General features: G+C 46.0%; 3 protein-coding genes across 4 annotated transcripts; all 3 read left to right on the forward strand.

Annotated features, from left to right (window-relative positions):
* Nucleotides 1-1,792: 1,792 nt before the first annotated feature.
* slc35c1 (solute carrier family 35 member C1) lies at nucleotides 1,793-2,360 on the forward strand. Its single transcript, XM_040045598.1, is given in 2 exon segments — nucleotides 1,793-2,072; nucleotides 2,074-2,360. Coding segments are annotated over 2 exon segments (510 nt in total). The 5' UTR covers nucleotides 1,793-1,826; the 3' UTR covers nucleotides 2,338-2,360.
* A 458-nt stretch (nucleotides 2,361-2,818) lies between these two features.
* Nucleotides 2,819-14,714, forward strand: LOC120742241. Its single transcript, XM_040045425.1, has 9 exons — nucleotides 2,819-3,001; nucleotides 3,419-3,497; nucleotides 4,981-5,098; nucleotides 5,196-5,264; nucleotides 13,509-13,883; nucleotides 14,007-14,099; nucleotides 14,334-14,359; nucleotides 14,477-14,566; nucleotides 14,664-14,714. Exons 2-9 carry the CDS (start codon nucleotides 3,426-3,428, stop codon nucleotides 14,712-14,714), a joined length of 894 nt encoding a protein of 297 aa, XP_039901359.1. The 5' UTR covers nucleotides 2,819-3,001; nucleotides 3,419-3,425.
* On the forward strand, nucleotides 14,142-18,019 carry LOC120742211. Of its 2 annotated transcripts, XM_040045381.1 has the most exons (8): nucleotides 14,142-14,835; nucleotides 14,931-15,024; nucleotides 15,443-15,799; nucleotides 15,895-15,995; nucleotides 16,087-16,178; nucleotides 16,287-16,400; nucleotides 16,768-16,869; nucleotides 17,071-17,188. In XM_040045381.1, exons 1-6 carry the CDS (start codon nucleotides 14,732-14,734, stop codon nucleotides 16,301-16,303), a joined length of 765 nt encoding a protein of 254 aa, XP_039901315.1. In that variant the 5' UTR covers nucleotides 14,142-14,731; the 3' UTR covers nucleotides 16,304-16,400; nucleotides 16,768-16,869; nucleotides 17,071-17,188. The 2 variants fall into 2 exon arrangements, 1 of the variants encoding a protein (XP_039901315.1); XR_005697819.1 differs by lacking the exons at nucleotides 14,142-14,835; nucleotides 15,443-15,799; nucleotides 15,895-15,995; ... (2 more) ...; nucleotides 16,768-16,869; nucleotides 17,071-17,188 and adding exons at nucleotides 17,364-17,519; nucleotides 17,758-18,019 and having other exon boundaries at nucleotides 14,842-15,024.
* Nucleotides 18,020-18,636: the final 617 nt, after the last annotated feature.

An 18,636-nucleotide genomic window follows, 5' to 3' on the forward strand; every position in this document is an offset into this window, starting at 1 on the left:
TCCCTTTGCTGAAAGGAGGTGATCCTTCAGATGTTAATAACTACAGGCCCATATCTAAATTGTGTGTTCTAGCAAAAGTTCTAGAAAAGTTCATTAGTGAACAACTGAAAGACTTTTTGGACAAAAATTCAGTTCTTTCCCAACATCAGTCAGGATTCAGAAAACAACACAGCACAATAACTGCTGCTATTAAAGTGGTTAATGACATCGTTTATTCAATGGACTGCAAAAAATACTGTGCTGCTCTTTTTCTTGACTTGTCAAAGGCTTTTGATACAGTTGACCATGCTATTTTATTAAAAAGACTAAACAATATTGGTCTATCTGTAAATGCTGTAAGTTGGTTTTCAAATTACTTGTCAGCAAGAAAACAATGTGTCCATGCTGCTGGGTTCTTCTTCCTCTTTTCTCCCAGTATCCAAGGGAGTTCCGCAGGGCTCCATATTAGGGCCATTGCTATTTTCTCTTTACATAAACAACCTTTGTGATAATTTGTCAAATGCAGCATTTCATCTTTATGCAGACGATACAATTATTTATTGTTCATCCCCTTCAGTAGCACAAACCCTGCAATTTCTGCAGTCTGCCTTTGATGTCGTTCAGTCCCATTTAACTCAACTTAAGTTGGTGTTAAATCCAGAGAAATCCAAGTTCATGTTATTCTCAAATGGCAAAGAGTTGCTACGTCTCCTAAGATTAAAACAATTCAAGGAATTGAAATGGTCACATCTTACAAGTATCTAGGGATCATTATAGATCAGAATTTGTCATTTAAAACTCACATTCAAAGGGTTGTGTCGAAGTTAAAACTAAAACTAGGTTACTTTTTAGAAACCAATCCTGTTTCTCCCTCTAAGTGAGAAAGCATTTGATTCGTGCAACCTTTTTACCTTTATTGGATTATGGTGACCTGCTTTTTATGAATGCACCTGCCCACTACCTAAAGAGGTTGGATGCTGTGTACCATTGTGCTTTACGTTTTATTACTGGCTATGGAAATTGTGTACATCATTGTTCTTTGTATGCTGCTGCTAAATGTCCATCTTTGCATATTCGCAGACTCTCCCATTGGTTGATCTTTATCTATAAATATCTCCTTGGGCTGGTTCCATCTTATTTATGTGTTTATATGTGTAAAAACCACAACCAATACAGCCTTCGTTCGCATAATATCATACAATTGATTGTCCCAAAAATCAGAACAGAATTGGGGAAAAAGGCTTTTAAATACACTGCCCCTGCCTCCTGGAATAATCTGCTGAAGGAACTGAAGTTATCAGAATTGGTTACCTTAGGAGAGTTTAAGTCTGTCTTAAAGGAACGAGAGAACAGCTCTTTTACTCAGTGTGATTGTTTTTAATGTACTCTTAATTTGATCTGTTAATGTATATTTTACACATGTTGGTATGGGATATTGTATTTGTTTTAAATGTTAGATACCTATGTGGTATGTGACTTTTGTTGCCATGATGCCAGGTCTCTCTTGGAAATGAGATTTTTAATCTCAATGAGATTTTTTTTACCTGGATAAATAAAGGACTAATACTTTCTGGGAGCGTTCACCCTAAAGTTTAGGCATACAGCTGATCCCATGAAAAACTCCAAGATGAGCATTAGGATGCAGAGTTTGCGGGCATCCGTTGTGCTTTACATATGTTCTTTAATCATAAAACACGAACCACTTCCTGAACCGGATTTCAGGTTTTCAGTGACGTCACTGAGTGGTAAAGAAGCAAGGCACTTCATTTAAAAACGTCCTGGATGTATCGACAGACGTGTCAAAACCTCTGTACAGGTTAATTTCCTAATCCCTACCTGTCCCGAGAATGGCTTTGAGCGGTTCTGAAATGATGGACCGGGACGAATCCAGAGAGACTTTCGTATTTCGAGCAGTGAGAATAGCAGCTGTGGTTACGCTATACTGGTTTATCTCGATAACGATGGTGTTCCTCAATAATCACCTGCTGGACAACAAAGACTTGGACGCGCCGTTGTTCGTCACTTTTTATCAGTGTGTGGTCACTGTTGCACTTTGCTGGCTCATGCAGCTGCTATCAAAAATGTGCCCCGCAAATCATCGACTTCCCCTCGGTCAGGTTTGACGTGAAGCTGTCCCGGGAGGTCCTGCCGCTGTCCATCGTGTTCATCGGCATGATCACCTTCAACAACTTGTGCCTGAAACATCTCGGGGTGGCTTTCTACACGATCGGCCGCTCTCTGAGCACAGTTTTCAATGTGCTGTTATCGTACATTATCTTGAAACAAACCACGTCTTTCAGGGCTCTGGCGTGCTGTGGGATCATATTAGGTGCGTTTACCCTGACATGTTCCTTATAATGATTTGCATGTGATAATACTATTGTAACCCGTTCTTACTCCCGACGCATAAAATACTGACGATTTGTCACGTCCCTTAACTTCTCATGCTGACGCTAAAGGTACCCTTCCACGTTTTTATGCAACGCTGTGGGTTGTCAATTCATTCCAATATGAACCCGCTGGCGGCGATCAGAGGCGCTTCGAGCAGAGGCTCCAGCCATCCATTTACTCCAATAATTACCCCGTCACGGCAAAACATGACGCTGTGAAGCACAATCTAACTGGAGAACCGGGGACCCTCTCTGCGAACGTGTTTTTCTCCCTAATTTAATGCTTTCTTTTAATGACATCGTTAACATTTCTCAACAAAATCACATGAAAGTATCACTGATAATTCAACAATAAAATCGCTTCATGTTGTGGCCATCACACAGTGTTTTCCAAAGTGATTCACAATCTGAAAGTGCGCATTATTTAACGTACATAATCCTTTGTTAGGTTTATTATTTTCATTTCACACGTAAAACACATTTATAGATTCATTCACCACTCCTGTTGGTTTTGGATGCTCTCGGCTCCAACCAATCAGACGCAACCTGTGTAAGCAAAGGATGATGGGAGAACGGAGAGACACATTTATAAGAATAAGAAAATGAGGCGGAACTGATTGATTCTAATGCAGGTATGTAAAAAAATACATATATTTAAAGTAATACCTTGATGTGTGTTTCAAAGTTTGTTTTTCATAAAAGCTTCAAACAAACAGATGTGACTGATCTCAGAAACGTTTTAATGCATTTAAAAATGGCTACAGCTACCGTCAGCATGCTTGCTAGGTAACGACTACACGTGGCTACTGCAGCATTAGCCATTTAATCCAACGGTGATGGATTAAATCTATTACAAACGTTAAAGGACTTGTGTGTTGCAAAATACCCTCACATGGTGCGTAAAGCAGTTTTTGCGCTAAGAGTTCTGCTAGCTCTTTATAAACTGATGATGCTAATGTTAACCGGAGCGCCAAGACTGAAAATCATTTGAATTGCGTTAGTTATGTGTTTATGTCACTGAGTTCTGCAAAAATCTCTTTCCTCTTTAGCTTGAAAATGAGTGATTCAGAGGATCCCGAGCTGGAGGAAGAGGTTCAGGCTGCTGACGAACTCCTTCAAGATATGCAGGTAACATTTTTAGTGGAAACAGTTGTTAAAGAGGGAACACGCTTGTCTAATATTTTGTACGGAGTAAACCTTATATTATTTGAATTTTTTTTTAAATTTTTTATATATGTGTGTATATGTAAGTTTATGTCAAATTAAGTTGGTTAACTTAAGAAGTTTGATAATCTTTGCTTTAATCATGGACTGTATTTTAGGTGTTCCCTTTTTTCCTTGTTACAGTTTCTTCTGAATGCTTAAACCCTAACTGTGATTCCTGTAACACAATCTCTAAAACTATTCAGACTTATAGCAAAACCACTCACTGAGTTTGCAAAACTAAAAGCACAAAAACTGCTTTGCACTCAGTTTGCAATTTTGTAACACACACTTTGCAAAACTGTAGGCACAATTCACTGCACAACACTCAATTACCAAATTTCCAACACACTCCTAGCAAAAGTATACACATGTATGGCTATCATTAACACTAATTTGCCAACTGTCTGGCACACTTTCACATGTGAAAACTTTTTTAGATAATTAGTTCACTTTGCAATCAGCCTAAGCACTATAATACAGGTAAGCTGTGTGTGCGGAGTACAATGGAGGGAGCAGAAAGAGTGAGAAGTAGAGGAGGCCGAGGAAGAGGACGTGGAGGTGAAGAAGTAGGATGAAGAGGACGACAAGGACAAGGAGGAGCAAGAGGAAGACGAGGAGGGGGGAGAGGAAGATGAGGAGGGGGGAGAGGAAGGGTAGGAAGAGTAAGAAATAGAATTGCTGATGACATCAGAGCTACAATAGTGGACCATGTAATCAACTGTGGAATGACCCTGAGGGTAGCTGGCCAACGGGTCCAGCCTAACTCGAGCCGCTACACTGTAGCAAGTACCATAAGGACATCTTGAAATGAGAATCGGTTAGTACAGTCACTTCGCACAAAGATTTGTAGCACTGCCATATGCCAATGAGAAACACACCAATACCATTGATGTGAAAATACTGAAATTGTTACTTTACAGAATTGCTAGATGACCAGATGCTGGGGGCAGAGGAAGCGTGTTCACTGCAGACCAAGTAACCCATATAGTCATTATGGCGATTGCAAATAATCCTATACTTGGAAATAAACACTTGTGTTTGTTTTGATGTGTTTGAATAAACACCAGTACTTGAAGTTTGGATCCCTCTATGCTTATGGATCTATGACAGAAGTATGAGCTCAAACTGACATAGCCTACCTTGTGCACAGAGAAAGCAAAAGCCAGATGTGTTTTGTTTTCATACCATCAGTGTGCAGTTGGCGCATTGTGTACTGTTTGATACGGAAACACCATTTTTACGAAGGTGTGAAGAGTTAATCTAGCTGTGTTTGCTTTTGCAAGAGAACTACAATGTTTTGATTATTGGGTGACAGGTTTTCTTATTTGTGTGAAGAGTTTTGCAAAATTAGCCAATAGTTACAAAAAATGTGCTTAAGCAATCAGAAAAAACTGTAATTGCGTAGAATGATGCACAGAGTGAACCTCAGCCAAGACCAGTGCGCTGGAAAACACGTGACAGACAGGGAGATTTTATTCCTCAAAGACCATCAACCAGTCAAAGTACTAGTTGCATGCCACGTGGTCAGTGTTCACACAACCATTGATTTTATCTCAGAACTTGTTTTCACCAAAGAATTTCAGTAAGTAAATATTCTTCAATCTCTTTTTTCCCCCCCAGTGTCCAGAGATCAGCATCAATGTCCACGTGAAGAACCTAGTTATGTTGCCAGTGTCAACCCAACAAAAGGTACTGTAGCGTCCCTCGACAGAAGACACAGACAATCAGCGTTCCGGTTACCGGTGTTTATTCAGAATAGTAACACGGGCTACTGTGGGCCGTAGCCAACGCCAAAACAACAGGGAAAAAAGTGCGCTCTACAGGAACAGCACAACCCCCGACACTCTCCTCTCTTCCGCCCCACACACACACACACTCTCTCTAACCCCCTCCCCCCGAACACTCTCAGCCAACCACACACCTGCTCTCCTCCAGACTCTCTGTCATTGGTAGCTGATCTGATTGACAGGCCAACCGGCCTCTAGACTACTGCACATTCAAGGACACTCAGTAAATCACCATGCTGCGGGTGTGGTCCAACTATGCCATAAGTAACTGGCAATTCTAAACACAAAACACTGATAACACCACAGTCAACTAACTTGTAACCCAGTCCGTTACATTACCCCGACCCCTCAAAGTCCCTCGCCCACGAGGGCGGATAAAGTCTCTCAGATGGCCTGGTGGTCTATGGTGCCTCCTTGGGCGAAGGCGCTCGGAGGGAGGTGGGGGAGGGGCCACGTCCAAAGTGGCTGTGGGCCCAGGGCTCACAGCGCTCACAGTAAGGGCTGTCACAATGGTGGTGGCAGAGTCTGTATGGGTGGAGTCCAGGTCTGTCTGCGGCCCACCCTGTTGTGCCAGTGAGGTGGCCGCACCCCGATAGGGAGCCACACTGTCCCGGTGCAGGGCGACTCTCTGTCCCCTTGGGGGCAGTTGTACCCTATACACCACTTCCCCCAGACGTTCCAGAACCCTAGAGGGTCCAACCCAGTCACTGTTCAGCTTAGGGCATCTGCCCTTTTTCCTCTGGGGGTTGTACACCCAGACCAGTTCCCCCACCTTGAAATGTCGGCCTCTGGAATGGACGCCGTAGTTCCTCTTCTGCCGCGCCCCCGCACTTACAGTGGGGCAAAAAAGTATTTAGTCAGCCACCGATTGTGCAAGTTCCCCCACCTAAAATGATGACAGAGGTCAGTAATTTGCACCAGAGGTACACTTCAACTGTGAGAGACAGAATGTGAAAAAAAAATCCATGAATCCACATGGTAGGATTTGTAAAGAATTTATTCGTAAATCAGGGTGGAAAATAAGTATTTGGTCAATAACAAAAATACAACTCAATACTTTGTAACATAACCTTTGTTGGCAATAACAGAGGTCAAACGTTTACTATAGGTCTTTACCAGGTTTGCACACACAGTAGCTGGTATTTTGGCCCATTCCTCCGTGCAGATCTTCTCGAGAGCAGTGATGTTTTGGGGCTGTCGCCGAGCAACACGGACTTTCAACTCCCGCCACAGATTTTCTATGGGGTTGAGGTCTGGAGACTGGCTAGGCCACTCCAGGACTTTCAAATGCTTCTTACAGAGCCACTCCTTTGTTGCCCGGGCGGTGTGTTTTGGATCATTGTCATGTTGGAAGACCCAGCCTCGTTTCATCTTCAAAGTTCTCACTGATGGAAGGAGGTTTTGGCTCAAAATCTCACGATACATGGCCCCATTCATTCTGTCCTTAACACGGATCAGTCGTCCTGTCCCCTTGGCAGAAAAACAGCCCCATAGCATGATGTTTCCACCCCCATGCTTCACAGTAGGTATGGTGTTCTTGGGATGCAACTCAGTATTCTTCTTCCTCCAAACACGACGAGTTGAGTTTATACCAAAAAGTTCTACTTTGGTTTCATCTGACCACATGACATTCTCCCAATCCTCTGCTGTATCATCCATGTGCTCTCTGGCAAACTTCAGATGGGCCTGGACATGCACTGGCTTCAGCAGCGGAACACGTCTGGCACTGCGGGATTTGATTCCCTGCCGTTGTAGTGTGTTACTGATGGTGACCTTTGTTACTTTGGTCCCAGCTCTCTGCAGGTCATTCACCAGGTCCCCCCGTGTGGTTCTGGGATCTTTGCTCACCGTTCTCATGATCATTTTGACCCCACGGGATGAGATCTTGCGTGGAGCCCCAGATCGAGGGAGATTATCAGTGGTCTTGTATGTCTTCCATTTTCTGATGATTGCTCCCACAGTTGATTTTTTCACACCAAGCTGCTTGCCTATTGTAGATTCACTCTTCCCAGTCTGGTGCAGGTCTACAATACTTTTCCTGGTGTCCTTCGAAAGCTCTTTGGTCTTGGCCATGGCGGAGTTTGGAGTCTGACTGTTTGAGGCTGTGGACAGGTGTCTTTTATACAGATGATGAGTTCAAACAGGTGCCATTCATACAGGTAACGAGTGGGGGACAGAAAAGCTTCTTACAGAAGACGTTACAGGTCTGTGAGAGCCAGAGATTTTCCTTGTTTGAGGTGACCAAATACTTATTTTCCACCCTAATTTACGTATAAATTCTTTACAAATCCTACCATGTGAATTCATGGATTTTTTTTTCACATTCTGTCTCTCACAGTTGAAGTGTACCTCTGGTGCAAATTACTGACCTCTGTCATCATTTTAAGTGGGGGAACTTGCACAATCGGTGGCTGACTAAATACTTTTTTGCCCCACTGTATTAGTTTCCTCCTAGCAAAGTCATGAGCAGACTCCATGCGATCCTGGAGCTTCCTCGCATAGTCAGGACCTGGTTGGTCCCCATCAGCATCGGGGGGTCGGCCCATCATTATCTCCGCTGGAGTCCTGATCTCCCTGGCCAACATCAAAAGGGCAGGGGAGCACGAAGTGGAGTCTTGGACTGCCGAACGATATGCCATGAGGACCAGGGGAACATGACTGTCCCAGTCACGTTGGTGTTTAGCCGTCACTAGCGCCAGTTGCTCTGCCAGTGTACGGTTAAATCTCTCAACGAGTCCATCACTCTGTGGATGGAGGGGTGTTGTACGGGTCTTATGGGAGCCTAGTTTCTCGCACATGGCCGCGAACACACGGGACTCAAAGTTCCTGCCCTGGTCCGTGTGGATTACTTCAGGCACCCCAAATCTGCTGAACATCCCCTCCACCAGAGCATCCACAATTGTCTCGGCCTCTTGGTCAGGTAAACTGTATGCCTCTGGCCACTTTGTGAAATAGTCCATAGCTGTGAGGATATAGCGGTTTCCCCTTTCTGTGCGGGGAAAAGGACCCAGGATGTCCATCCCCACCCTCTCCATAGGGTACCCTGAAGGAAACTGTTGCAGTTGGGCATGGGATTTGGCTGTGGGTCCCTTCGTGCTGTATAGCTGTCACAGCGGCGGCAAAAGTCCTCTACATCCCGTCTATGTCGGGCCCAATAGAACCCCTGCCGGAGGTGGCGGAGTGTGTTGGTGACACCAAAGTGGCCAGACCCTGGGGCCCCATGCACTGCGTGAAGCACCATCTCCTGCAGGGCCCGCGGGACAACCAACTGCCACCTCGTCTCGCCCGTAGCCGGTTCCTTCCAGCCCCTTTGTAGCACTCCATCGTGCCGCCGCAAGGCATTAAACATGGACCAGAGTCCCTTTGTGGCCCGTGACAACATGGCGATTTCCTCCCATTGGGGTTGTCGCTGTTCCTCAATCCACCCAAGCACTGGCTTGATGTCAGCATCCTCCTCCTGTTGACGTCTCCACTCCGTTGCATCCACAGCAACCAGCCTCTGACTGGATGGCCGTTCCTCCACCCCCGTCACAGCACACTTTACATCGGGCACCAATTGGTCCTCCTCCTGAGCTTCCTTCCTCTCACAGTAGTGGCATCCATCCTGGGCACAGGGTCTGCGGGAAAGCGCATCTGCGTTTCTGTGCTGGGCCCCAGGTCTGTGCACGACCTCAAAATCATAAGCCTGCAGCTCCTCAATCCAGCGTGCTAGCTGCCCCTCTGGCTCCTTAAAAGACATGAGCCACTGCAAGGCAGCATGGTCAGTTCTGACCGTAAAGTGGAGGCCCCCGAGGTAGTACTTAAAGTGGCGTATGGCACATACCACTGCCAGCAGCTCCCGCCATGTGAAGGCCCGACTATGGTATGCCACCACTTTCTCCCCGCCGGGTGTCACCTGGGCTAGCACTGCACCAGATCCGACACTGCTGGCATCTGTGTCAAGGACAAAGGGCAGAGTGGGGTCAGGCGGAGAGAGCACTGGGGCCTCCACTAGGGCTTCCTGCAGTGAGGTGAAAGCTACCTGGCAGCCTGCTTTCCACTGGAAGGTCACACCCTTTTGGAGCAGGTGGAACAGTGGCGCGGCTATGCAGGAGAAACCCCTTACAAACCGTCTGTAGTACGACGCCAAGCCCAGGAAGCTCTTTAACTCCTGCACAGATTTTGGGGTGGGCCAGTCCTTAACAGCTTGGGTCTTATCATCCATGGTGCCGACCCCCCCCGGCCCCCAGTCGGTGGCCCAGGAACGCAACCTCACGTTGCATTAAGCAGCATTTCTTTGGGTTGAGTTTTAGCCCTGCTGCCAATACCCTCTCTAGGACCCGTCTGAGGGCCCTGAGGGCAGCGTGGAAAGAAGCACCATGGACCAAGATGTCATCCAGGTAAACCACGCATTCTCCGCGGGGAATTCCAGAGGGCATTGCAGAGGCCGAAAGGAAGAACTTTAAATTGCCATAAGCCTCCACTGGTAATAAATGCAGTCTTTGGTCTGGCATCTGGTGTGAGGGGTACCTGCCAGTACCCGCTGCGTAGGTCTAGGGAGGAGAACCATGAGGATCCCGCCACAGTGTCAAGGGTCTCATCTATACGTGGTAGAGGATATGAGATGAGATGGCCTTTATTTGTCTGTTGCAGGTCTTTTGCCCACAACTGAGATGACAGACCTTGCCGACCGTACATACAATACAAACATCACATTGGGGAGACAGGTCAGGCCAGGTAGCGAGGAAAAAAAACATTGAAATGTGCAACACAAAAGGATAATACAGGAATGCACAGGTATCAACACACCATAACACAATAAACACAGACAAGCAACATGGGAAAGAGTTCCAGTGTGTACATCTGATCTGGGACCGCTACAATCTTTCGACTGCGCCTCCAGCTGACCCGATGTCCACATCATGGGGGAGGTAAGCGTTGGAGGTGGCGTTGGATCCGGGGTAGGGAGGGTGATGCGTCAGTGAGTGCTTATCAGTATCAGTATATGTATGTGTGTGTGTGTCCATAGTTCAGCTGAGACAGTGTCCTTCGCCCTGCCAGGCTAAGTAAACAGTCTTCCAGCCAACCCAGGTGGCCTTGTAGGGAATGGGAAGGAACAGACTCAACACAGTCGTTATCAGGGAGTTGTTGTTCGGCTCCAGCCTTGAGCTGGCGCCGAAGGGGTAGCCGGGTTATGATGGTAATTGAGAATTTCAAGCTGTTTTTTAACACTCCGACACTGGTCTCTCAGTCTCCCGTTAATAGCTGCGAGCTTCTCCGTGATGTTATTAGCCGTCGATTCTGTGGTCTTGTCACTCTTTTTGCTCACATAGCAGATTCTGAGACCTCACGACCACAGCCAACTGATCCAAGGTGTAATCCAGCTCCGCCCAGAGATGTTGTTCTGAGTTGATTCTTTCCTGATGTAATCCAACATACATACGCTCAAAGGTGTTATTCTGAGCATTCACTGCAGTCGTAAGCGCCTCCAAGCTCTTAACCATGCTGCCTTCAGTGAGCACTTTCTGAGAAGTCGCACCTGTCGTTCCAATCCCAGCGGGCAGCCTTGTGGGGGTTTGAACAGCCGGTTCCGCTCTCTTAATTCTCCGATAAGCCAGGGCCAAGCCAGCTCCGATCAGCAAGAACCCTGTTATCATGGTTCCGAATAGGTAGATATCTTCAGCGTCCTCGATCGACAGTCCCGCCAGGCACACGATCCTCTGCCACCCGTCCATCGTGTATCCGGCAGGGAAAGTCCCTCCAGGGCACTCGGGTTCTCCCGAGCCCAGACTTCTCGTTAAAGGGTGTCAATAGCATTCAGAGACCAGTTGATCAAATCCATAATTCTCTTTTAGGTTTTAGATACAGACTGTGAGAGAGTGTTCCAGGGAAAGTAATACAAAAAAGACACGAGACTAGACAAGGACATAAGAACTAGCAGGAAAGATAAGGGAGAGGAGAAAAGTGCGTCCGCCTCCTCCGAGAGCCAAAGTTGTGCTTATGGGTCTTTCTTTGTCACCTTATTCAAAGGCCGGAAATCTACGCAGAACCGCCAGTCATCCTTCACTTTCTTTGGAACCATAACAACTGGGGAGGCCCAGGGGCTGGTGGATGGTTCAATGAGTCCAGCACGCTGCATCTCTTGCAGAGCCCTCTCCGCTGCAGCCTGTCTGGCCAGGGGGAGGCGTCTAGGCCTCATCTGAATGGGCTGTGCATCTCCAGTATCGATGTCATGTTGAATGAGGTCAGCGTGGCCCATATCATCCTCTGAGAAGGAGAAGCAGTCCTTGAAGTCCAGCAGCAGCTGCCAGAGCAGGCCCTGCTTGCTAGCAGTCACTCCATCGCAATTCTCCTCCCACACCCCCCTCACAGCTGAAACTCTCCCGCCCTTGTCCGGCGGTTCCTTAGGGAGAAGGGGAGGGCATGAAGCGGCATGGGGTGCAGTTGAGGTCAGTGTAATTGGGTCCTTGGGGGCAGCCGGACTACCAGTCAGGTCCAGGGAGGAGTCGGCTGCCAGCTCAGAAAGGGCGTGGGCCGCAGGGTGATCAGGTTGGGGTGGCCGCCTCAACATCCGAACAGCACCACCGTCAGGGAACGAGAGCGTCCCCCCCCCTTGTGTCAATAATGCAGTCCAGTGCCCTGAGTACATCCAGCCCCAGTATACAGTCTTCCAGGTCTGCAACCCATACAGAGCAGCAGACTGACCCCCCCGTGGGCCCTGAGCTGGGTTGTTCCTCTCAGAACAGGAGGTCGGGACAGCCCCAGGGTCCTGCATCGTCCCGGTTATGCAGACCCCATGTCGTTTCCCTGATCCTGGCGGGCGTGGGGACAGTCTCGGGCTAGGTGACCTAGCCGTCCACATCCCCAGCAGACCCTCGGCCCTCTTCTCGGCCTTTGTTCCCCATGTAGTGTGACAGCTCTCACCAATTGGGTCAATCCCTCCGCCCATGCGGGTTCAGCGGCGCCCGGCGCAGTCCCTCCTGTAGTCCCCGTCTGCGGTGGCCTGGTCAGCTCAGTCAGGGGTTTAGCAGCCCCAGCACACAGTAACTCTCTCTCTGTAGCCAGCTCCAGGGCCTCCTGAAGGGATTTAGGGTGAGCTAACAGTGTCTGGATCCTCAGCTCATCTGGAAGCAGGGCCTGGAGGAAGTAGTCACAAGCTAATTCGCCGTGGATGGTGGGGGGCATGTGGGCATAGGTGCAGTGGACCAGCCCTTCAATGTCATTAGCTAGGTCCCTAATGGATTCACCTGGTCGGCGGCGGCGGCTGCACAGTTCGGAGCGCAGCAGGCTCGGAGCAGAGCAAGAACCAAACCGCCTCTTCAGAGCCCCAACCAAATCCGTGGTTGTTTGCCTCACCCGCTCTCTGTGCTCCGCGAACCTCCGGTCCCCGGCGGAGTAGTCGTGTCCGAGAGCTTCCGCTGTAGGTTCTCGCTTGATCTTGGAGTAATCCATCAGAAGCATTCCGCAAAGTCCCGCAAAAATCTCCAGCGTCCACAGCCAATGCCATGAGTCGGGGCGGCGCGAGCACAGATAACTCCAGAGGCGAAAGCTTCGCTTTTACTTCTGACACCAGTGTAGCGTCCCTCGATAGAAGACACAGACGATCAGCGTTCCGGTTACCGGTGTTTATTCAGAATAGTAACACGGGCTACTGTGGGCCGTAGCCAACGCCAAAACAACAGGGAAAAAAGTGCGCTCTACAGCAACAGCACAACCCCCGACACTCTCCTCTCTTCCACCCCACACACACACACACACTCTCTCTAACCCCTGCCCCCAGAACACTCTCAGCCAACCACACACCTGCTCTCCTCCAGACTCTCTGTCATTGGTAGCTGATCTGATTGACAGGCCAACCGGCCTCTAGACTACTGCACATTCAAGGACACTCAGTAAATCACCATGCTGCGGGTGTGGTCCAACTATGCCATAAGTAACTGGCAATTCTAAACACAAAACACTGATAACACCACAGTCAGCTAACTTGTAACCCAGTCCGTTACAGTACTTTACCTTCTTGTATATATTGTGATTTCTGTTTACTTTTATATTTGTTGTTATAGTTGAGTTATGCAGGGCTTTTGTGCAGTCCTAAGAAACATACTGCCTAGAGTGTTTTTCACTTTGTGGAAGAGTTTCTTCCTTTCTTTATTTTTTTTTCTGTTAGTGTATGGAACTGAGGTGCTTCGTCAGGAGCTCCTTCAGTTGTTGGAGGATGGAGAAGAGGACACAGCCATGACTTGTGAGACGTCATCTGAGTCAGCTGCTACTCACTGGGCGATCAGAAATATGGTGTCCTCGCAAAAGTGGAAAGAGGCCAGGCCTTGTCTTATAGACAATATGTTAGCTACTCTGGATCCACAGTCACACTGTGTGTGTCAGTGTGGCAAACAAGTAGTTGTGAGGTGTCTGGACTGCCTGCCTCTTCCATTCCTTTGTGCTGACTGTGATATTGCAGTTCACACACGCTTTGTCCTGCACAACAGAGAGGCAGTAACAGGAGGGTTTTTGCAGCCTTCATCAGAGTTTCACAAGCCAATAGGTACGGTTTTTAAGTCTTATGCATTTCTTGCTATGTACTATGAGTGGGTGCTGTTATTGTATATTTATTGTGTATCAGTTAATTTCCAATTCTTTTTATATATATTGTGTGTTTTAATGTTAGTTTGGCTGTTGCCTGTGCAAAGGCCAGACCATGTGTGTGACTGCCCAGCAGGTAACGTTGAGGTTTCACCCGGCGCAATTGTAACCATAAATGGTAAGTTGCCCTTTTGTCACACACTACATACACAATAGATGTGTTTGGAGGTTTTATTGCAAATTGTGCATTGCTATCTTGGTTTGAATTACTCTCGGCCCGCAGTATATGTGGGCACCTGTCAAAGGTCATTTGGATTTACCAGACCGATTTGAAAACGACATGAAATCTTCACAACATGAAAAAAATGAATGCTTTGAGCCATGACTGAATTTATCCTTATCCTTTCTAAAGGCCGTTATAACCTTGCACTGCCAGTGGTGAGCTGCACCAGCTGTGGCCTAATGTGGTCCCCCTCAGTTAAGGAAATCCTGGGTAGTGGATATTGGCCTGGCACCTTAAATTTCTGTACCCTGTTTTCAATGGATGTCTTGCAGTCTTTCTATGACATTAAGAAGGCTGCAGCAGGGATGTCACTTAAGGCATTTGTCGAAGTGCTGGATGAACGAACAGCCCATTTTGGAAGGGTGAGTTTCTAAATTTGCCAAGTTTAAGGAAATTGTGCAAATCAATGTTTATGATGACTGTCCTTGAATATTCTGTTGTATGTCCTCTATGTAAAAGACTGGCCAGCTGATGCCTTCAGTAAAAGTTGCTTGGAGTGGAGTGCTGTAAAGTTTGAGGTGGACAGGATGTGCAAGGAGCCATGCTTTAGCTGCCCTGCCTGCACTCCAGACATGCTTGCCGTCTCAGTTGATGGAAACCGCAAGCTTTATCGCTTTCAGTCTAATGCAGGGTACGTTATGCATTGTGTACATAAGTCAAATATGGATTTGTAGAAAAATGTATTTTAATGTTTCTTTTCAAACAACTGTCACTGTGTTCGTTCAGCACTTCAGAGCAGGGGAACTTTGAAGGTGTCTTCATTGAAAAAGATGAGGAAGTTGCTGAGTTTGTGAAATACATCCAGAGACACACAAATCATGTAAGATACACATATATATTAGTGCTGTTAGCATTAATCTTGTTAAAATGACGTTAATGCCATAACCATATACACATACGTGTGTGTGTGTGTGTGTGTGTGTGTGTGTGTGTGTGTGTGTGTGTGTATGCATATATGGATGGGTGGATATTTATTTTATTTTTCTCTTGGTGTTGTCGTAATACTATTTACTTTACTTTATCTTAATGTGTACTTAATTTTGTCACCATGTCTATTTAAAAAAAAAAACAACAACATGATTTTAATTTTGTGTTATCAGTGCTGTCCTGGGGAGATATGAGGTCTTGTGTGACTTAAAGCTAATTCAGCTAATTGTTATGCATTTGTTTTAAAAAGTTTGTCCCTGATAGGGCTTAATCATGCCATGTCTTTTATGTTAAAATCTTTGAGTGTATAGGTCCCAGGGAAAGGGTTGTGCGGATCTTCATCTTGGACTGCAGCAAAGGAGTCGTCCAAAAAGTCCACTGGGAAGTTGGATGAAGAGGGCATGGAAATAGCTGTTTGTCGCCACGGAGTCCTCTTAGCTGCATTGAACATGTTTCGAGGGGAGATCTTTGCTTACCCCCTTTTTCTCCAGAGGAAGTTGGCAGCTAACGTCCCAGGACATACTACGTTCCTTTGCTCCGATGTGGCCTGTAAATATTTCCCCTATTTAACCAAGGTGGCTCAGCAGTGCCCTGAGCTGAGGAACCTCTTGTCAATGCGTCCTTTTCTTTCCGTCATGCATGCAAAGGCTCACACTTGGAAATGCGAGGTATACTGCAGCTTGTAGTTTTGGATTAGTTTGAGACATTTTGTTATAAGGTTGAATGAATTCAGCAGTCATGTATTGTGACCTCCTTTCTATAGATCAAATGGGGAGGTGCGTTTCAGGATGGGGCCGGTTCAACAGTTGGAGAAGAGGTGGAACAAGTAAACAGTTTCCTGTCTAGGGCGGCCATCACAACGAAGTACATGTCTAAAGCAGCTATGTGTCCGTGTCTGAGATTCCACTCAGTCTCCTGCTCATTAATTCTTATTTGTATACTAACTGAAATGCAGGGCGAACAGACATGCTGACCCTCCTGGCTTTGGGGTGGAACAAAAGGAAAGTGGAACAACTGGGCCGCACTTTGAGCCAGAGATATCTAAAGGTGATTTTTTTTTTTTTCAAAAACCATTTTAATGTGTGTGGTAATGGGGGAAAAACACAAGTACTCTTTTAATGTCAATATGAATGACATTTATGAATGTATTCTTAGATCATAAGGATCCTTAGAGAACAAGTGGAGAGCCTGAATGCAACCAAAAATGAGCTGGGTGTGGATGACGACACACTGCAGCAATGGGTGGCCGATGTGCAAGCTGGGCTGAAGGTGAGTTTCAATATAATGCACTCATGTATAACAATAGGACCCACCATGGCCTCATTAAAGAACTTAAGGTAGAATTAATATCTTTCTGACAGTGTCAACAAACAATGAAAAATAAGCCTTGTAAAAGCAGAATTTATGGCAGAGTTGTTGCGTTTCATCAAATTGGATAGAACCTGGGTTGAAATGATGTCGTACTAATTGGTTTTATAAACCTGAACACCAACATACTTGTTATCTCATGATAATGCAGCACATGAAGGCTACAGATGTCTTATAATGAATGTCATCAAGTCAGTGATTACAGAGTCCACTGTAGTTTGGTGACTGTTACTCATCCTGTATTCTGATTAATATTCCTCTCATTTAGAAGGTGATCAAACTGATGGCAGCCTTGGAGCGTTGCAGGCACGAATAGAGGAGCTTGTCGTCGTCATCAGAGTGCGAACACAAAGTCTTTACAGACAAAATGGTACGTCCCAGTTTCTTTGAAATGGACCGTTTGATACTTAGTTTGTACAGCTTGTACAGCTACTTTGTAAACAGAATAAAATCAGATCCAGGTTTGTTTAAGCTGGATGTGATTTGTTCTAGCAAACAAATTGATGAGTGTAGATTAAAATGTAACTATATACATTATGTGAAGGTGTGAATTTTTTATGATTATTTACAGATAGCAACAAGAGGCGACACAGAATTCGCAAGGTCATCTTAGTTGAAAAGAAACGCTTGGCGGCTGCTGTTGACGACTACAACAAACTTGCTGAACCAACAAAGCAAATCGTATCCAGTGATGCCCTCATGCAGACCGATATTTGGCCCTGGCAGAGCACAAGTGAACGTAAGCTCTTGATTTATAAATAGCCCTTTTAAACAAACTCCCAGTATCTGAGCAGTAGTTGAATGTTTTGTTCTTGAATCATAATATGCTACTATGTTTTCCCATCTGATGTTGTTAAACTGTAGCTGCTGCTGACCTCCGGACAAAGAGAAAGGTCTTTGAGAAGGTGATGGCTGTGAGGCGCCTGAGAGAGGAGGAGATGATCCTTTGCAGGGAGATGCGGCATCACTGGACAGTGTTGCGAATGCGATCTGTGGTGTTGGGGACAATCTCCTCAGACTGTAAGCACTTTATTTATTTATTAATTTTTTGATGAATCGATTGAAAATAAGAGCAGATGCTAAAGTCTTACTGGATCTTTTACCTATATCTAGATTGCTAGCTAACACTGCCTTCTCCCTTTAAAAAAAATGTTTAATTACAGGATCCTAATTCCTTGTGTTTATGAGGTGAGGTTTTTTTGTCTGTTTGTTTTTTTTTTTACTTTACTCATATTTATTTGTTTTGTTGTTTTTACAGCCTCCTTTGTTGGCATGTCGGAGGATGCACAGAAGGGACTCTGTTGCCTGGTTTTAAAAAAACAAAGTGAACTGAAAGCTGAAATGCTCAAAGTAAAGGACGTGTACAAGAGAATCCTCAGCCACCAACCACTCCTGGAAATGGACTCGGAGGAGGAGGAGGACATTCCAGACGATGCCACTGAGAGTGATTTGAGCACTTCTGATGAAGACTGATTGTGTCATCATTGATGTTATGTTTGGTAAAATAAAAAGTTAATCACGTCTGTTTAATGTGATTTTTCAACAGACATTTTACATTTTGAGAAGAAAAATGGAATTTCCTTGGTGCAGTTGTTTACCCTGAATCATTCTTTCCCATCTAATTTAATGACTAGTGTACATGTTCAGATACAATAACATAATTTAATTTATGGGATGCTTTCTGGGCTGCTCAAATTATCACAAAATTTAAAAGCACCAGGCAGCACACTCACAAGTAAATTTTTTCTTCAGTGATTTGTCGAAGAAATCAACAAGTACAATTGAGATGTTTGCTGTAGTGGTGTGTTTGATAAGAAGCATGCCAGCACACTGGTGAACTGACAGTCCCAGAATGCACCTGAGCCAGTGACTCGCCCCAGAGCAAATGAAATTGCTTATCTAGAAAGACAACCGTCATCAAAGAAGTAAAAGAGTAGGAAACAAATGGTAAGGGAAGGTACTGTGGGGTAGGAAAGAAAGGCCAGAGCTGTGCAAAATGACCTCCAGCAGGCCACAAATGTGCACGTCTGCTCAAACGGTCAGAAACGGACTCCATGAGGGTGGTATGAGGGCCCGACGTCCACAGGTGGGGTTGTGCTTACAGCCCAACACCGTGCCGGATGTTTGGCATTTGCCA

This window comes from Simochromis diagramma, unplaced genomic scaffold, assembly GCF_900408965.1.
Source record: "Simochromis diagramma unplaced genomic scaffold, fSimDia1.1 OVJJ01000079.1, whole genome shotgun sequence".
In the NCBI taxonomy this organism is placed as follows: Eukaryota; Metazoa; Chordata; class Actinopteri; order Cichliformes; family Cichlidae; genus Simochromis; species Simochromis diagramma.

Excerpts from the sequence above, each read along its gene's own strand:
- LOC120742241 (XM_040045425.1), top strand. The coding sequence starts at position 3,426 with ATGAGTGATTCAGAGGATCCCGAGCTGGAGGAAGAGGTTCAGGCTGCT. Across the intron at positions 3,498-4,980 it reads AACTCCTTCAAGATATGCAG|AATGATGCACAGAGTGAACC; the intron begins GTAACATTTTTA and ends GTAATTGCGTAG. Across the intron at positions 14,567-14,663 it reads GAACAGCCCATTTTGGAAGG|ACTGGCCAGCTGATGCCTTC; the intron begins GTGAGTTTCTAA and ends TCTATGTAAAAG.
- LOC120742211 (XM_040045381.1), top strand. The coding sequence starts at position 14,732 with ATGTGCAAGGAGCCATGCTTTAGCTGCCCTGCCTGCACTCCAGACATG. Across the intron at positions 15,025-15,442 it reads TCCAGAGACACACAAATCAT|GTCCCAGGGAAAGGGTTGTG; the intron begins GTAAGATACACA and ends TTGAGTGTATAG. Across the intron at positions 15,996-16,086 it reads AGGGCGGCCATCACAACGAA|GGCGAACAGACATGCTGACC; the intron begins GTACATGTCTAA and ends ACTGAAATGCAG.